Source organism: Anopheles maculipalpis, chromosome X (genome assembly GCF_943734695.1).
Source record: "Anopheles maculipalpis chromosome X, idAnoMacuDA_375_x, whole genome shotgun sequence".
NCBI classification, from domain to species: domain Eukaryota; kingdom Metazoa; phylum Arthropoda; class Insecta; order Diptera; family Culicidae; genus Anopheles; species Anopheles maculipalpis.
Genome location: NC_064870.1, coordinates 7,885,994 through 7,905,485, shown reverse-complemented (window position 1 = coordinate 7,905,485; position 19,492 = coordinate 7,885,994). Strand labels below are relative to the sequence as shown.

The 19,492-nt window shown below is 46.2% G+C and overlaps 2 protein-coding genes across 2 annotated transcripts in view; one reads left to right on the top strand and one right to left on the bottom strand.

The window, feature by feature from the left end:
• Positions 1–19,492, bottom strand: part of LOC126561166 (prothoracicostatic peptides) — a 244,615-nt gene that overhangs the window by 96,477 nt on the left and 128,646 nt on the right. The gene's annotated exons all lie outside the window — the stretch shown is intronic.
• Positions 6,688–17,628, top strand: LOC126563085 (putative mediator of RNA polymerase II transcription subunit 12). The gene is made up of 2 exons (XM_050219702.1): positions 6,688–6,967; positions 13,703–17,628. The coding sequence occupies exons 1-2, from the start codon at positions 6,688–6,690 to the stop codon at positions 17,626–17,628; spliced, it is 4,206 nt and encodes a 1,401-aa protein (XP_050075659.1).

The following is a 19,492-nucleotide window of genomic DNA, read 5'->3' as shown; positions in this document are numbered from 1 at the left end:
TGGCCAACATTTAGCAACATTAGCATGTTATGGCTGGCGGCCCCACCATTGGCAGAACGCGCGAGCCCGAAAGTCACCAGTACAACTTTGTGAAGCTACAGTAGTGGCCTTACACAAATACACGTCATCCAAACCTAATTCAATTGGTTCAGTGATCTAATGTTGTCGCTGGCGACCCTGACGCCAGCAAAACGCAAGGAACCGACAACAACAATAACCCTGTAAGGTTACTGCAGAATCGAACCCAGGCATCCCGCCAACGACAAGGTCACCAGCTACGACCTTAGATCTCCTAAATCAACTTTCACCGATTTCACCACCGTTGCGAACGTGTGATAAAACATCAACAAACAATAACAAAAGAACAAATAAACATAACAAACTACAATCCGCCAATAGGACGATAGTGCGTACAATCTACGGGAAGGGAGAGGGGAAGGGATCAAAGGACGATTCCCATCTCTTTGGCGAAGTCAAACAGAATCTATCCCAGGATATCGCGCATCGACACCGCCGGGGATCTTCCTGATGCCCGAACGGTTGCCAAGAGTCCTGGTCTAGCCGCATCGAACTCCACACATGACCAGAGGATGTGGTCATTGTCGTGGTATCCGTTGCTACAGCTACAAACCCTAGAGTCGGCGCTACCTATACGTTGAAGATGTGCGTTCATCGCATAATGGTTCGACACGATCTACCGGGAGTCCGTGAAGCCAGGGACGCAGGGAAACCTGTGCTGAGATGTAGTGCAGGAACCTCCAGAGTTTGTCCTCATCCCACATGCTCTGCCAGCGGGCCATGCGCAGTTGTTGTGGGGTGCGAAGAAACTCGTGAGGGGGAATCGACCTCTCATAAATACTGCCGTCGAAGGCACCTCGTTTGGTCAAGGAGTATTTCTTTTTCATTGCCAGGGATCCCGCAATGAGCAGCCAGGCAGTATTCTTTGTATAAAGTAATCAGAGCTCTTTAATACCTCGAAGGATTTCAGTGCTTTGACAGCGCTCAGGCTATCAGTAAATATGAAATACTGGTCCGTAGGATTCGCACTTATAATGAGCAGTGCGTAAAAAATAGCAGCCAGCTCAGCTACATATATAAAGCATGGCTGTCTAAGCTTGTGGAAAGCTTCAGTGCATGTGTTAAATACACCGAACCCCGTGCCCGCCTCCGAAAAGGATCCGTCTGTGTAGTAGTGTTGAGGATTTGGATGGCCATACTTATCCACAAAAATGCTGGGAACAGTCCTCCAGCGAAGATCATTTGGAATGTTCTTCGTGTCCTCTCGCATGGAGGTGTCGACTACTGAAAGGGAATTGCAGGACTCTGATAAAGTGGCGCAGTTTATTGCTTTAGTGCTTTACTAGGGTTTGCCTGGAGAGATACAAAATCATAATTATAGCTTCGTGATTTTGCACTTAGAGCCTGACTCTAGTAGCGATTTGTAGTTTTCAATCACTAGTGGGTTGGATACTGTGGATCTCAGTAAAAGGCGAAGCGATAGCTGCAAAAAACGTAGTTCTAGCGGCATCACTTAGGCATGTCTTAGGATTGCCCAGCGCAATCCTAAGACAACGGTATTGAATTTGTTTCAGTTTTAGTATGTGCGTCTTGGCTGCCCAATGGAAGCAGATGCATCCGTATTCCAAGACGGATAGAATCGTGGTCTTATACAGTCGCAGAAGGTCTGATGGATGTGCACCCCACCAGAACCCTGTGACTGTTTGGAGGAAGTTGATTCTTTTAGCACACCTTTTTGCCAGTTGTTCTACATGTGAGCTCCACACATTTTTAGAGTCAAACCAAACGCCTAGGTATCTAAAAGTTTGGGCAATTCTTATCCATTTGCCATATAAAAATATGTCAAACTTCGTTTGGAATAAATTTGCAAGCCTGTTTTTCGGTGTGTCGTAGTGGCAAAGAGAAAACAAGAATTTCAGTTTCCTCTGGCGAAACTGAAACTGAACCTTGACCTGCAAATTGTCAAGTGTGGTTTGCAAAGGGCTTTGGAGACCTACGATGTCGTTGCTAGCGATTGAAACAACACCGTCGTCAGCCAATTACCTTAAGGTGCAGTTGGGCGCCAGGCAAGAATCTATGTCATTGACATAAAAATTGTACAATATGGGGCTCAAACAGGATCCTTGTGGAAGTCCGAAGTAACTGATCCGTCTTATTTGAACCAGACCGCTATCAAAATTCATTAACTTTTCGAAAAGGAGGTTGCAAAGGTAGGTGTTAAGCTTAGGGCTTAATCCTGCATTTTGTAATTGTTGACCCAGTATGTTTATTGATACCGAGTCAAACGCCCCTTTAATGTCTTGAAATACAGAGGTCAACATCTCGTCCCGAGTCTCTATTTCTGTGACAAGGAGCGCTAAGCAATCGTTTGTACCCATACCTTTGCGGAAACCAAACTGGGTACGGGACAGCAGACCATTCGATTCCAGCCAGCTGTCCAGACGAAATAGAATCATCCTCTCGAATAATTTGCGCAAGCACGAGAGCAAAGATATTGGTCTATACGACTCGTGCTCTGATGGTGGTTTGCCAGGCTTCAAAAATTGCGATTACCTTCACCTCTCTCCATTCCTGCGGAACGATATTGAGATCTAACATTTTGTTAAAAAATCATCATTAATCGTTTCTTCACCATGTCTGGCAGGTTTTGAAGCAAGAATGGAGCGTGAGGGATGGCTCTACCAAAGTAAAAGGTGCATCCATGCTAGGATCACCGCAAGGCGCATGTTGCTCAAATTTTATTTTGCATTCTTCTACCCATAGTCCACAGCGAACGGAGCGAAGTGGAAGGCGAAAGCCTTCCGACGTATTAACGCCAAAAACTTCTATTTTTTTGCTTTAAGCAGAGCCATAGCGTCTATGTTGTCCAAATGCCTTCCTCTTCGCTACAAATGCAGCTCCCACCAAGGAGTAGGTGTTTTTTTTTAAATTCCTTGTTTGGGTGGATTGCTTTTGCTGCAAGGGCGCACTCGTATATAGAGTTTACGAGGTTTTTATATTCCACTAGTGGGTCAAAACTGGTTGGTACGGATGACAGCGAATCTGACATTAGTTCGTTGTATCTCGTCCAGTTGATATTCCTTGTCAGGTCGCATTTGACAGGAGTATTATCAGCTGGACGATTACCTTTAGGGATTGAAATTTCAATCGGCAAGTGATCGCTGCCATTAGGTTCCTGGATAATATTCCACGTAGTATCCAGAGCAAGCGACACTGAACATAGGGACAGGTCTATCGCACTTTCAGTTTTTTCCAGTTTTAGTCCCTAATGACAGGAGCACGGTTGCCGTCTTTTGTGCATCCCCAGTCGTATCCATGTGAGTCAAAGTCTCCCAGGATGAAAAAGGCGTCTTTTTGATCTTCTCTAGTTCAGTAATGGCTTCCGGGGGGATATAAACTGATGCAAAAGATAAGTCAAGATCGCCTATCTTTGCCTGTATTGCGACACATTCAATTGTTTGTAGTGGGGGAAGTGGTATTCGAGAGAATCATTATCAGGAGAATGCCAAGTTTCACAGACGGCAACTTTGTTTGGCGACCAAAGATTTAAAAAGATCATTTTTTCCAAGAAAACTTCTACAATTACATTGAAGTATGTTAGCGATTGGAAGTTTAGTTTTCCAATCGTACTAACGTACTCAGAACTGGCCACTGCCCAAGCCATTGCTTTATGGCCCCCTGAATAAAGGGTATTGTCATTACTAGAAGGCTTTTCAGTAGTTCTGTGATTCCTGAGCACTGAGCTCAGAAAATCTATTAGTTCTGTAATTGATAACGATTCTTGAAGGGCGTGACGACGGGCTCCTCGCCTTATCTGGTGCTTGGGTTGCGGTTTGGGTGTTTTTCTTTTATTAATTATACTTTTTTTGTTCAATCCTTCGAGGCGCAAACTTTTTTGTGCAAAACCGAGCGCAAACACTTAAAACCAAATTCGAAAAAATCCCGAAACGAAACCAAACGATACGAAAGTGTGTCAGAAATGCGTCATAAAACCTTTCAACAACCAGTAGCTGTCAACCCACCGCATCTCTTATTTTCCACGCTAAGTTTAGGTTAACTCTACCTTCAAAAATAAGCGAATCCCACACTGCTAGGCATTCGGACAAAAATTCTATTTCAATTGATCATCAATTGCACCCGCCAGCACGATGCTGCACCAAGAGGAAACATTCAATTCCTACGCTCCCAAGCATGCAAACGAACCAAAACAATTCTTCAAACATAATACTGCTTCAGTTAGTTTGCAGCGAACCCACACTGCCTAGCGATCCTGCACCGATATGTGGACCGCAAACTCGCCCACCATCACTGCCCCGTAATTCGATGTCTATTCCACACTCTCCAGCGGTTTCGAAAACGGTGCATAGCGCTGACCACTTCAGCCTAGCCCACACGGTAAGGGACAGCCGAAAATAGCGTCATACTACGCCCCACACACACACACTCGAATACAAAAAGCCAGTGTATGTACTGCAATCCAACACCGCATCTACGGCAAGCGAAACGTTCCGTCGCGACAGAAAACGATCGGCGACAAATTGGCGAGAGCTGCTACGCTAAATACAACCGCTTGCATGACGCAATCCGGATGGTGTGTGTGTGTGTGTGTGTGTGTGTGTGTGTGTGTGTTGCACATCCGTAACATCATCAAAATTTCTTTCGTTTAATTTATATTAATTAAAGAAATACAAACAAAGGGTTTTAGTTTGCTGAACGATTTCCAGGTATGATTAAGCCTTTTTGGTTATTTTACCCATACACATACACGCAGCCGAAAACAAAAAAAAAAAAAAAAACATTTTCTAAATCTTCCCCATCAGCATGTCGCAGGCTGTGAGTCCGCAGACGCATCCATCCTTCCAGTGCAATGTCGCTCCCTCCCTCGCCACCGTACTCGAGATGGATGAATCATCGCGATGTCGCTGCGCTGGACCTTCTAGCCAGCCTCTTTCCTAGCGCCCGAGAGCGTTGTACTGGTACGAGTAGCAGTGCCGATGCTTATGCCCCTAGAGACGAGTGCAGTAAAGCAAGAACGAAAAATATAAAAAAAGTACTATCCCATCATCGACAAGCCTTACCAGTATTTTGTTGTAGTAAATCAAGCACGGACCCTGCGGCTCCGTCATGTTGCGGCACACCGGGCAGGGCAAACGGAGCTTGCCCCCACAGATGACGCACCGCGTATGACGCCCGACCGACACTGGGAAGGCAATGGAACGAAAAAGCAATCGTTTGGCAATTAGAGACACGACACGGAATTAGCAGCAAATTACAAATACTGAAAACGGAAACACACCGGCCCAGCTGACGCTCGAATTGTCGTTTTTTTCCATCCCGAATCTTCCCGTTTCCAAGCGCACACTCCGTAAGAAGAACCCTGGAGGATCCTGAAGCACAAACGCGAAAGCAGCAAACAAACGGCGCTGGCAGATACCGAACAACAAAACGCTAAAACTGTGCTCTGAGCTCAAACTGTCACCGTTCCAAGCTGAACGTTCGCTTCTTACTGAATCATACGATGCTGCCGCGTAGAGAATGAAACGGTGTTCGGTGCGTGAACATTATCCCCACTCCTAGGAGCGGAAGTACGGGGCTGAATAGGCAGCGATTGAAAAACAAAAAAAAAAATTCCAAATTGTCTCTCGCAAGAGGAAGCGAACCAGCACGGGGGAAAAAGCTTGATTTTTTGAGATGCATCAGTTTTCAAAGCCCTTAACACCCCCTTAAAGGGGGGAGGGGTGGAGGGGGAGGAGGCGGGGGGGGGGGCAATACTAGAAAAGAAGCACCCTCACTTGTGCCTGTGTGTGTGTGTGTGTATCGCAGCATTGGGTGCAGTGCTGCAAACCAGCCAAAGTACAGCCACGAAACATACCAAAAAAAAAAAATTTGTGTGTGGTGGAAGTATGTAACAGCGCGAAAAAAGCCCCTGCTGCGTGTGTAAGTAAGCGCAAACGCTTGCGAGCCTTTTCCGCCGATCGCCATATATGGTCACAAAACACGTTTCGCCGCGAATCCTCTCGGCGTTCCATGCCCCAAAGAGTTCCAGCAGCGTCGTATCGAAGTAGGGCCAAAGTTCCGATCGTGAGCGGTGCGCGTGTGTGCTTGCGCGAGAACCCCCAGCTTCGCGCTAACACTCGCGCACATCGCCCCCCCCCCTCCCCCTCCCCGCTCCCGCCACCCCATTGCCACCCTATTCCCCATCGTACGGGGCGAGCGTGTGTTGGTGGTTGCTAAGTAAAGGTGTAAAAACGAGTTTTCCGTCGCTCTCGCGCGAAAAACATCTCCCACGAGTGCACGCAAGTGTTCCCATATGCTGAAGCGTGAGCGAAAGAAAGCGAGAGAGAGAGAGAGAGAGGGAAATATAGTGGCGTGGGGAGCTAAGCTTGTTCATGTTCATGTAGCGGGTCGGATTTTCATTTCTTCTACAGTCTCGTGCAGAGAAGGTTCGATATTTCCTGTGCTCTCGGCTGCCGCATCCGTACAATTTTGCAGATTTCTGACATCAGCCAGCCTTTCGGTGGAAGTTAACCAAAGTGCATTCAATAGACATTTCCTGTGTGTGAACCCCCCCCCCCCCCCCCTCCGTGTGTGTGTGTGCGTGTGTCTGTGAAAAAAAGGTGCGTTTGATAAGTGCATCCATTGGAGCTTCTTTAATTTCTGTTTTGAACGATGAATAAGCAACAAGGCAAAGGGTCGTGCCTGCCGAACTGTGCGTTCTGCGCAAAACTGATCCCTCAGATGGAGGGCCGCACCGAGTTCATGGTGGAGCATACGCCGGTAAATCATGGTACACCGGCCGGCCAGCAGCTGTACGGTTTGCCCGTGCCGATCGATTTGAGCTTCCTGGACGAGTTTCCGCCGGTGTCTCCTGACGCCGACCGGGCGGCAACACGCCCGCAACACCCAGCGGTGATGCGCCAGCAGCTGAGCTATGCGGAAGTCACGAAACGTAAGCGCCAAAAAACTTCTTTTTTTTCTTTTTTGCTTGTTGTTCTAACCTACGTTTATTTAGTTGTGCTACCGTGAAAAAAGATATCATGCGTTTTCGTGGCGCGGCGGGCCTGCTGTAGCCCGATTGACGCGTGTCAGTTTCGCAACTGCTTTACATGACGCGCTACAACTCTCGCCCGACCGCAGCGTTCGATAAAGTTTTTCAGTGGTTTACCATTCATCAGCTATTTTCATACCAAACTCACAGTTTTCTTTCTTTGGTTTCTGCTCGAAAAAATCAAAATCATGCTGGTCCAATTGCTCGTCGGATCTTGTGTTCTACTTTTAAGCTTATAACCCATCATCATCATCATCATATAGCTAACATCATGCAAAGGTTACTATACGAACACCTTCGCATTCTGTCGCAGCTTTTTGTGTGATAACCTGATTTGCGAGGCCACCGTGTATTGACGATTCAAATCGATGTATCGAAGTGATTTGTTTTAAAGGCAGTGATTTTTCTTGTTCACCCCATTTCATCGCTATCGCTAAGTTTTCGTTCCTCATTGCTGGCTGGCTGACATGAAGTACAAGTACTCCTTCCCGCAGAAAAATATATTTTAACATCGTTTTTCTCGCTTGACCCATTTTCCAAACCAAACTAACTGATTTTGCTTGAGGAATTTTACACTCCTGAGGCTTGCCTGCCAACACAAGCTTTGCTCCTTGAGCGTCTCACCCACCATTACCAACAACACCGCACAACATTTCATCGCAAAATGTGTTTCTAACATCTTACTTGTCTTAAGGTCGGGTCGGGTTCAAATGGATGGCGAGGAGACCAAAAAACAAAACCCTTTTGCCTCTCCTCTTTTTACTCGCCCCGAAAGACCTAAACTGTCGCTGATTCCAATCGTTCCCCGTTTGAATGACTTCTTCTTATAGATGTGGTAAAGTTTGCCGACGTTAGCCGTAGGGCAAGGCACGCGAGAACAGGAACGCGCCACTACATAATACGGATCAACCAGCGTTACAATGTTCGCTGAGCAGCGGGAAGGTCAGGATGGCACACCGGATCCGCCATTATTGCGTGCTGCCTCGTGTAGGATATTAAGTTTTCGCACTATCTTTTAACTAAAACTGAAAATCGAACCATCGTGTCGCTCGTCTCGGGTTTAAGGCCATGCACTATATGTGGCAGTTCTGACAATTTTTTCCACTTTTGGCAAAAGCTTCTCTAGAAGATTTATGCTAGCCTTTACACTAGTTTCTTCGAAAGTCACTTACGAGCTATCGTTAGACAGTAACATTAATCAAAATTTCATAAAACAATAAAACAAAAAAAAACACATCAAAAATTTTAATGAGAAATGTTTTCTTTTTTCTGCCTTATGACACACACGGGGCTGATAAGATCCTCTACATCTACCCTCGAAACAGGGTTAGGAAAGGTTACGAAAGCTTTCATATCGTAAAGTTTGAGGGTAATGTGTGCTTCGAAACTAGGCGAAAACGGTTTAACATAAATATTAATTGTTTATTTTATTTCGTTATTTTTTTTACGACCTACAACAAAGCTACAGGAGCTTTTCCAACGAATGTTCTAGCGTTTCTCTTTTTGGCTTAACGACCTCTATGAGGTCATGCCGGCCATCGACGAAATTGGCTGCCGATACCACGTAGTTGGCTTGTTTCGTTAGGGGCCGCGTCCTCATTACGGTGGGACGCGCGTCCGGATGGGATTTGAACCCGGAATCTGCCGTTTAAAGACGCGCGCCGCTATCGCCTACACCACCGGGCCGCTCCTGTGTTTTGATGTTTATAATGGGTATTTATTGGGGCGGCCCGTAGTGAGGATTAACTAAGCAACGACGTGGTATCTATCGGCAGTCTAGTAAGCCATATCGATGGCAATCATGACCTCATAGAGGTCGTTAAGCCAAGAACAAGAACCAGGAATGGGTATTTAGTCTTTTTCATGATTTTTTACTGATAGATATTGTGCAAAACATTGAGCGTTATGGTTTTTTTTCCTTTTATTTTCCCTTATTTATTTCCCTTTCTTCCAGTAGAACGGCCAGACTGTATTGCTTACAATTAATCTATAAGTAACCTTATAACCTCTTCCTCCTAGCTGCGATACATTTCCTTCTCCGAGTCGTGAAAGGGCACCATATCCCGGGTGTGCTTGGTTATTCCGTTGCGTAGTATTCCGTCATCCGAAGCCAAAGTCGTGTTCGTAGAATGTGTGTGGAACGTTTCGCTGTTGTCTTGACCGTTTTCCATTTCGAAGGTTTCTGGTTGTGTCCGATCTTGGACTTTATGATCTCATTCGTGTCTTCCTTATCCCCTTTTCGCTGGCTTGGTTCGTCCATAGCATCGGTCGATGCAAATTCTTTCATGCAGTTCCCCAACCCTTGACGCATCGTACTCATTCATACATTCTTTCATACATCATCATTCGTACAAGCGAGGAACAGCACATATTTCTTTATGTCTTTAACAAAAGTCTGCCTCGAAAGCTAAACGACGTACAGGGTGGCATCGTAGAAGTGATACGATTTATTTGCGTAATAAAATTGAAACCAAGTTTGATTTATCTCCGACACCGAATTAAATAGCAACTATAAGCAATGGTCTTGCATTTCATTAAATTTATTTTAAATCTTTCACCTTTGTACTTGATAATGGCCCGTAAACAATTTTGAAAATCATCCGGCATCTCGTCTCATCTCTTAAATAATCGTGTCTTGTATCTGTCCAAATTAAAAAGATTTACAAGCATGTTTCCCCGTATGCTGAGGTCCAACGAATTCAAATCTGGAGACGAAGCAGATCATTCCAATGCGCTGATGAAACAAGACAAATGCTCCTTGCACCACTCCTGCACCGATCGAAGCCTTACGGGCTGGAACTGAATCCTGTTGGAAGCAAAAGCTGTCGTTTCCAAAGCAGAAGCAGTTTGATAGATAATAGTGGCCCCTTTGGTCGAGCTAGCTCCCCATACCCACAGAGACTGCATTTTGATACCGCTCGACTGCTCGTTTATCGGCTGGTATATCCCGAATGGATGCTCCACAAACACAATTTTCAAGGATTTTTCAACGATACCTCCAGAGCGGCCGTGGGCAATCTTTTTGCTGGTTAAGCCGGGATTTTTTTGCTTTTTAAACGCTTTTTAAAGAGGCTTATGTCTCCTCGTAGCGCTTGATGGTCCGGAGCAAGGGGATCACACTAATATTCCGATAGCCCGGAAAATAAACGAAGATCGTTCTCAGGGTAGACCTCGTCGCAGTCTGCCAGCGAGGAGGCCACATACTTTGGCGTCGATCTGTCCCTATAAGCTGCAGATGCGCATCCAAGCCAGTATGATTAGACCTAAGCCTTAGACATCGTTCGAATGAACGCACGATCTCCTGAGATGCCGATGAACCAAGACATCAAGAACACTTGGGGAGAGATCGAATATAGAAACCTTCCGAGCTCAGAGACTGTGGGGCACCTTCCGAAGCACCCCTTTTAGGGCCAATTGGTCTGCCTTTTCCATTTTGCCGGCAACACCGCAAAACAAGAGATAAACGGAATGATTGCTGACCTTCAGACCTTTAGTATTTCTTTCGACGAAGTAGTCCGGGCCTCTTAATAGCCACCATAAATTTTAATGCTTCGACAGCGCTTAAACTGTCGGAGAATATGAAATATTCACGCCTGGAGCGCAAGCATTTATAATCAATCAGGCGTCATATATTGAGGCGTAGTTGTAAATTTGCTTTGGATGCAATGTTACATACGCCACAACCGATGCCCAGCTGTGACGAGGACCCGTCAGCATAAAAATGATTTCTGTTCGAATAAAGACGATTCATGAGGGCAAAATCATGAAAGGTTTTCAAGATTTTGTTATTGTTAATGTTTACGAATAAAACTCTTTGATTGTGAAGCGATCGTGATGGGCCATAGAAAAAAAATACGGAAAGGAGGGATGACGCGTCGGAAATGTCAAGAATCAATGCACCGATAAATATGGCTTGAGCCTCGGAACTGCTCGATACAAATGAAGGGAGCTCCAAAATACAATACCGAGTTGCGCTTAATCGCAATGCAAACAGAAGAAGGAGATTGGATGGAAGAACAGTCGGTGGCACTACGAGGAAAAATGGCCCTAGTCCACAGGGGGGGAAATTATCAGGTCATCAGCAAAGAGCAGATGACTGCCCAGATGACTGGGTATGACTAATCCAGCACTTAGCTGGATGACGCAAAAACCTTAGCGGTGGTACATAGCTGAGAAAGGCCGCGATAATTAGCTATTAGTGACCGCAAAACCCTTTTTTAGATTGGTACAAAGACCCTTGATTCCCACAAGGGAAGGGAATTAATGTGACTGTAATGATAATTTAAAAATTTTCACCATAATCGGAGCTAAGACTGAATTCTCAGTTTATAATGGCTGAAGCGGGAATCCCACTGGCCCAGGTGAAACTGACGGTTGTTTGGGTGGTCTAGACCAACAAAACCCGTTCGACACTCGAACTGCGGGGTGGCAAACGCAAGTACATTCGTAGGAGTATAAGCAAGACCTTGCTCAATCGCCGGAGGGTGAATAGCTAAGGGCTTAAAAATAGACGAGAAATGATCGGCAAATAGATTGGCCCGAGAGCGTCGGTGAGAGTTAACGAAGCTCTAAAAAGGGGACGGGGGTTGGAGTGAAAACAAGTCTGTCATTTCTGTAATATTTTCATATGCAGCGTTTAGAAAACTTTGTTTAGAAAAGAAAGCATTGGCCTTCGATTTATTTATTTATTCATAATTGATTACTCGTATGACGGTCCAGTGCCGTATTGTCAACACCGCTTGTGTTGAATAAATTTTATAATCATATTGATTAGGCCTCCTTATTCTTGCCTTATCCGGGGGGGGGGGGGGGGGGGGCTGAGGGGGGATTTGGCGGCCTACGATTTAGAAGCGAATATAAACTTTTCTGGTTAAGATTGCACATGGTCTACTAACTGCGTTACAGGGTTTTTCAGTTTATCCGACTTGAACACACGGAGAAAGAAAAAAAAATGTTTATGGCAAAATTAATCATCGGGAAATTTTGTTTTTGTTTTAGAAATAGTAGCTTACCATGTTTTTTATTCATTTTATACAAAATATCTGCCCTCGGCTTCTATTACGGCCTCCACCCGTCTCCGGAACCGCGAACAAGCCCTGGCGACAGTTTCGCGGGGTAGGGCCGCGAAAACGGACCTGAGCTCCGCCTCGGAGGTTCTGTTGGTGTCCCGTTCCACCGCGCCCCACACGAAATAATCCATTGGAATAAGATCCGAGGAGCTGGGAGGCCACACATTCGGCGCGGTGAAGTCGTTGAAATTGGTCGCCAACCACTTTATCGTTTTGGAGGCTGTATGGCACGGAGCGGAATCCTGCTGGGACACGTACGGTCTGCTGTTGGCCACTCTCGTGGCCCAAGGCTGGGGGAACTTGGTTTGCGGCACCCGTGGCACGTCCGCCGGGCAGTAAGCCAGCCACCGGTTGTTCTGGTTGTTAACCGTGTCGGCGGTTGTCTACTCTTTTTTGGCATTTTTTTTTATCACGGGATGTTTTCGCTGCTTGTCCCGTACACTTTTAGCTGTCGAATGACGAATGCCAACTCGATCACGAGTTAGAAACAAAAAAATTAACTGTCTAAATTATCCCGAACGCCCGCGAATTATGTACATCAGTTTGGCTACGCTGTTTCAATCAATAAAACAATCTGCAATCCGTTCAGAAAGCAGTCATATTCGGCACCATTTAGCAGACCTTGCTCATGGTCATCGGCTTGGATTCGGAACGGTTCGGGTGTTCCGTTTAGCATTTACGAGTCATTTCACAAGACGCTTGGATTTTTAATCACTCAGTATAAAAAAAAATCCAATCCAAGAATTCAACTTTTTGAAATTGAAACAGCGTAGCTAAACTGATGCAATATGTGTTCAAGTCGGATGAGACTGTGCATATCAAATTCCACATTGTTCCAGCTATTCCAATGCTTGTTTTATGAGATGGCAAACCCTGTAATGTGTTCTCAAACATTTTTTTTTTGTTGTCAATTATGAATCCAAGATATTTAACTTTTGATTTCCATTAAATGCACAATTACGTACCTTTTTGAAAGTCTTTCCTTTCGAAGCAATTGCAGTCTCGTCAGTAAACGTGCAGAGTTGAAGGCCATTGAAGGAAGTAGAGGGAGAAAAAGTTTAAAAGCTTTGATAGAAATATCCAACGAAAGAAAATAGAACAGCGCAAAAGTTGGTTAAATACATTAACATTGGCGAGTCGCAGAACTTTCTTCCCTAACCCTAACGTTCATGAAGGTTTTTGCTTGGATAAAATAAAAATTATTGCTATTTTTCATCCAGGCAAGCCGTAGTTTAGTGATAGAAGCGGGCGGGAAAATGCAATCAAAAATGCATCGTGGTTCATTCTTAAGTTTCACGGGTAAACTAAATAAATAAACTACACTTTCGATGGTAAATGTTATCTTCCTATATCACATACATCATGTATTGACGGCGACTGGGATTGTAACTGCAACAGGGGCTGCTACGAGCAGTCCCAATTTAATCATTCAATTTAACATATTATTTACATTTATGTATGATTCCTTTTATCTAACAACATTACCACTCCTCTTCCCGTTTACTAAAGGTCTCCTTAAACCTTAAACCTAACCTACTCTTTGTATCTACTATCCGTACATGTAAAGGCAATCTAAGTCCGCCGCACTCAGCATCGACCGGGCAACAGAAATCGGTAACGGCTGCAGCGGCCGAAAAACACCCCGGCAAAACCATGCATCGCTGCCGTGAGGGCGAACCGAAAGCTGAATCCTGCAATAAGCCGATGGCGAAGGAAAGCTGTGTGAATCATTCTTCCACTAACCAACTGAAGAACGGCTCATTAAATCAGGCGCAGGTTGGCGCAACTAACTTTCCGGGGGCAGCAAATCAGCAGAGCGTGGGTGGCAGTGTGAATGTTGTTGGTTGTCAGAAGCAATACACCGTTTCGCGTACATCCCAGCTGTCGACAGAGCAGATTCCTTTGCAACGTGACTCGTTTCGGCGGGCAATGTTTTCGAAGGAAGCTATTAGCCGGTGGAACCGGACGCGTCTGGAGCTGATGGCTCAACCGAACCCGGTGAAAGAGAGGCAAATAGCGTCCCCCATTCCGAGGGCTGAGTTGCAGAAGATATGGGATAAGCTAGGGTGGTCGGATAAGACGCGGCGTAATAAGCCGATGCTTGAGACAGCCTGGGGGGAAGCTGTAGGCCGGCTGGACGAAACGCGCCAGGAACAGATGGAGCAGCAACGGCTTCCGGAGAATGCAATCGACCGGCATCACCAGAACGGGCCGCAAAATGATTTGCACATGCATAATGTTCACCACCAAAATATCCAGCAAAACCTTCAGCACCACCAAAATATGCAGCAGCAAAACCCTCACCACCAGCACTTGCAGCAGCCACCAATGCATCACCAGAACGGGCCGCAAACTGACCTACAGAAGCATAATCCTCATCACCAAAATTTGCAGCAGCAAAACCCTCACCACCAGCACTTGCAGCAGCCACCAATGCATCATCAGAACGGGCCGCAAACTGACCTACAGAAGCATAATCCTCATCACCAAAATTTACAGCCGCAAAACCTCCAGCATCAGCACTTGCAGCAGCTACCAATGCATCACCAGAACGGGCCGCAAACTGACCTACAGCAGCATAATCCTCATCACCAAAATTTACAGCCGCAAACCCCTCAGCACCAGCACTTGCTGCAGCCACCAATGCATCACCAGAACGGGCCGCAAACTGACCTACAGAAGCATAATCCTCATCACCAAAATTTGCAGCAGCAAAACCCTCACCACCAGCACTTGCAGCAGCCACCAATGCATCATCAGAACGGGCCGCAAACTGACCTACAGCAGCATAATCCTCATCACCAAAATTTACAGCCGCAAACCCCTCAGCACCAGCACTTGCTGCAGCCACCAATGCATCACCAGAGCGGGCCGCAAACTGACCCACAGAAGCATAATCCTCATCACCAAAATTTACAGCCGCAAAACCTCCAACAACACCAAAATATGCAGCAGCAAATCCTCCATCACCACCAAAATATGCAGCAGCAAACTCCTCAGCACCAGCACTTGCTGCAGCCACCAATGCATCACCAGAACGGGCCGCAAACTGACCTACAGAAGCATAATCCTCATCACCAAAATTTGCAGCAGCAAAACCCTCACCACCAGCACTTGCAGCAGCCACCAATGCATCATCAGAACGGGCCGCAAACTGACCTACAGCAGCATAATCCTCATCACCAAAATTTACAGCCGCAAACCCCTCAGCACCAGCACTTGCTGCAGCCACCAATGCATCACCAGAGCGGGCCGCAAACTGACCCACAGAAGCATAATCCTCATCACCAAAATTTACAGCCGCAAAACCTCCAACAACACCAAAATATGCAGCAGCAAATCCTCCATCACCACCAAAATATGCAGCAGCAAACTCCTCAGCACCAGCACTTGCTGCAGCCACCAATGCATCACCAGAACGGGCCGCAAACTGACCTACAGAAGCATAATCCTCATCACCAAAATTTACAGCCGCAAAACCTCCAGCATCAGCACTTGCAGCAGCTACCAATGCATCACCAGAACGGGCCGCAAACTGACCTACAGCAGCATAATCCTCATCACCAAAATTTACAGCCGCAAACCCCTCAGCTCCAGCACTTGCTGCAGCCACCAATGCATCACCAGAGCGGGCCGCAAACTGACCCACAGAAGCATAATCCTCATCACCAAAATTTACAGCCGCAAAACCTCCAACAACACCAAAATATGCAGCAGCAAATCCTCCATCACCACCAAAATATGCAGCAGCAAACTCCTCAGCACCAGCACTTGCTGCAGCCACCAATGCATCACCAGAACGGGCCGCAAACTGACCTACAGAAGCATAATCCTCATCACCAAAATTTACAGCCGCAAAACCTCCAGCATCAGCACTTGCAGCAGCTACCAATGCATCACCAGAACGGGCCGCAAACTGACCTACAGCAGCATAATCCTCATCACCAAAATTTACAGCCGCAAACCCCTCAGCTCCAGCACTTGCTGCAGCCACCAATGCATCACCAGAGCGGGCCGCAAACTGACCCACAGAAGCATAATCCTCATCACCAAAATTTACAGCCGCAAAACCTCCAACAACACCAAAATATGCAGCAGCAAATCCTCCATCACCACCAAAATATGCAGCAGCAAACTCCTCAGCACCAGCACTTGCTGCAGCCACCAATGCATCATCAGAACGGGCCGCAAACTGACCCACAGAAGCATAATCCTCATCACCAAAATTTACAGCCGCAAAACCCTCACCACCAGCACTTGCAGCAGCCACCAATGCATCATCAGAACGGGCCGCAAACTGACCTACAGAAGCATAATCCTCATCACCAAAATTTACAGCCGCAAACCCCTCAGCACCAGCACTTGCAGCAGCCACCAATGCATCACCAGAACGGGCCGCAAACTGACCTACAGAAGCATAATCCTCATCACCAAAATTTGCAGCAGCCACCCCTCCATCACCCGCAAACTGACTTGCAACAGCATGATGCTCATCATCAAAATATGCAGCAGCAAAATTTATCGCAGCAGAACTGGCCGCAGCGGGAATGGCCGCAGCGCGATTGGTCACAGGAGCAACTGCAGAAGCATAACATGCACCAGGAGCAATTACTGAAGCAGAATCTGCAGCAAGAGCAATTGCACAAGGAGTACCTGCAGCAGCAGTACCGGTCGCAGGGCAGCTTGCAGCAGGCAAACTTACCAGGGCAGAAGGAAAAAATGCCGCAGCAGAATTCGTCGCAGGAATTACAGCAACATAACACCATGATGCCACAGCAGGCGGTGGCGCAGCAGGCGGTGGAGCAGCAGGCCGTGGCGCAGAATGTGGGGCCATTACAGCAGGCCGCGGCACAGCAGGCCATGGAGCACCAACCCATGGAGCAGCAGGCCATGGAGCACCAGGCCATGGGGCAGCAGCGTATGCTGCGGAATTATTCTCCGCTACGAATGATTCCGCAGCGGCAATTCCCGCGGCAGCGCGTACCACAACACCGCATGCAGCTACAACGTTACCCGACACAACACTGGCCGCTGCATCGCATGCCACAACAAGGTACGTTCCAGCATCCCGTGCCACAGAAGCCACAAGAACAGGCGCCGGGGTATGCGTCCCAGCCGATACAAGCAGTACACCCACCCATCAAGCATCAGAGCGAAATGTACTACAGCAAATGGTCCGATCCTGACGAACCATGTTTATACCAGAAGTCGCGACCGAAGGAGGAGCAGCCGATACGTCCGGAAGATCAGTATCAAAACCGTCCGAACACAGTCCCGTCCGCTGGAGGCGTTATGATGTCGCGTCCTCAACACTCATCCATGGCGATTGATGATGATCAGATGTACATGCAAAAACAACAGCAACCTGGTACTATGGTGGGTCAACCGTTGCAATACGCCAAACACCGTGCTACAACCACCATGGATGCATACGGCCCGAGAAACATCAACGGCTCTAATGGGCCTGCAAATCAACCACAACAGCAGCAGTAAAATGAAGCCTCATCCTGGAGCCTCCACTAGAAGCGTACCGAATCGAGCAGGTAAAGTAAAGAGAATGTGATGCACTAAACAGCTTTCAGGGTAGATTCCAATGCAAGCATTCGTTTTCAATTTCAGACACCTGTTCGGGTAGTCGTGCTGGTCGTTCGGTGATGTGTTCTAGTCCACGCTCTCCAACGTAGAAGGTTGCAACAACGGCATACTAGCATTAAATACTCTACGGGGACATTCGTTTTCCGTAGCGTTCCCGCAACTACCAGCTCGGGGCAGTAAGTGATTAAAAGCAACCAAAATAATTTTATGCTTCACAGCAATTGCAATCACTATTATTATATAATTGAGATAACCTGAGGCTGTTTGATGACCAAATGTTTGATTCCCTTAGTTTGAATAGATTAGTTAGAAGGATCAGGACTATCAGGAGGAAACTATAACCATCCAAGGAAATGTGATCAATCCTTGTTTCTGTGCAATCATATCTACTAGATAATTGAGGTCCTGATTTTGTTAGATAACCGGTTGATTGATTCAACTGTTTTCCTTCGATTAGTAGAATTTTAAGGAGTACGAATATTAGATTTTTTACACACATTTTGACCAATTGTATAATCAATGTCCTGTACGCAATTTTTTTTCTGAATAATTGTAAAATTTGCTGTAATTGAACGCATAGCTTTGAGAACAAATAAGAGAGAGAGAGAGAGAGAGAGAGAGAGACTGAGAGAGAGATAAAATAGATTTGTAGCGACCAGGACTTTAGAATTTTTAGAATATAGGACTCTCCTAAACGCCAGGATTCTTTTCAAATATCGTATCTACGACATCCTCCATAATTTGTCTAGCAGCTTGAACATCAAATTTCGTACCATCTTCATCAGGTACTGATTGCAGGATATGGTTAATAAAATGCGTTTCATATGTTTGTCGAAAACTATTCATTTTATTGTGTTACTACACCCGAAACCCCGATATTCGTTTGGTTCATTTTTGTCATTGTAAGTTGTGATTTTTTTTCTAGAATCTACAAGTTTGATGCCAAATGTAATGATGCCGAGCGGACTCAAAGTCTCTATAAATAAACGATGGTAATGTTAATTCCTGACTGATCTAGCAACTGACACAGATCGCTGAGAAACACTGGCAAAACGTCCTCCTCGAGCATTGACTAAGTAATCGCCCATAAAACGGCCTTGCCGTTTAATCCGTTGCTATCGACCTTCTCTCCTTCTCTTCTCTTCTAGCTTATTGGTTCTGTTCCTCAACGTCTGGTCGTGCTATCTGGGCTGATGTTCAATTTATCACTTCCGACCTGACGATAACATCCTTCCAGGTCAGCCGGAAGACTCTGCTCAGAGCTCTGCTTTATGATGTAAAACGAAACCCTCGACTCAGCTGCGGATGTCTTGTGATGTGCCTGGACCTAGGTGACAGTTCCAACTATTTCTCTCTCTCCCTCTCCCCCCCTCTCCGGGTGTTCCGGTAACGTCCAGCTTCGCCAGCTGGACGGACCACAGTAGTACTGATGTTTTGAAAAGGATCATTTATCCGATAATATTCTACCTCACTGTTTTCTAGCTAACTGGTCACAGGTCCTGTGATAGCTTTCAACAATCATTGCCACCTATTTGACAAAGCTTACTATATTCTTATTACGGCGCGCTGAAAAGGCACTCGATGTCAGGGAAGCTCAATTATGTTTTCCATTTTCAGTGTGGTATTTTTGTTTGGCATTTTCTAGCCGCTGCTTTCGTGCCGTATAGTGCGCGTGTTTGTGTGTGTGTGTGTTGTTGTTTTTTTTTTTTTCTTTTGTACATCCGGGCCCATCTCATTCCTCCCGCGCGAAACGCATCATATA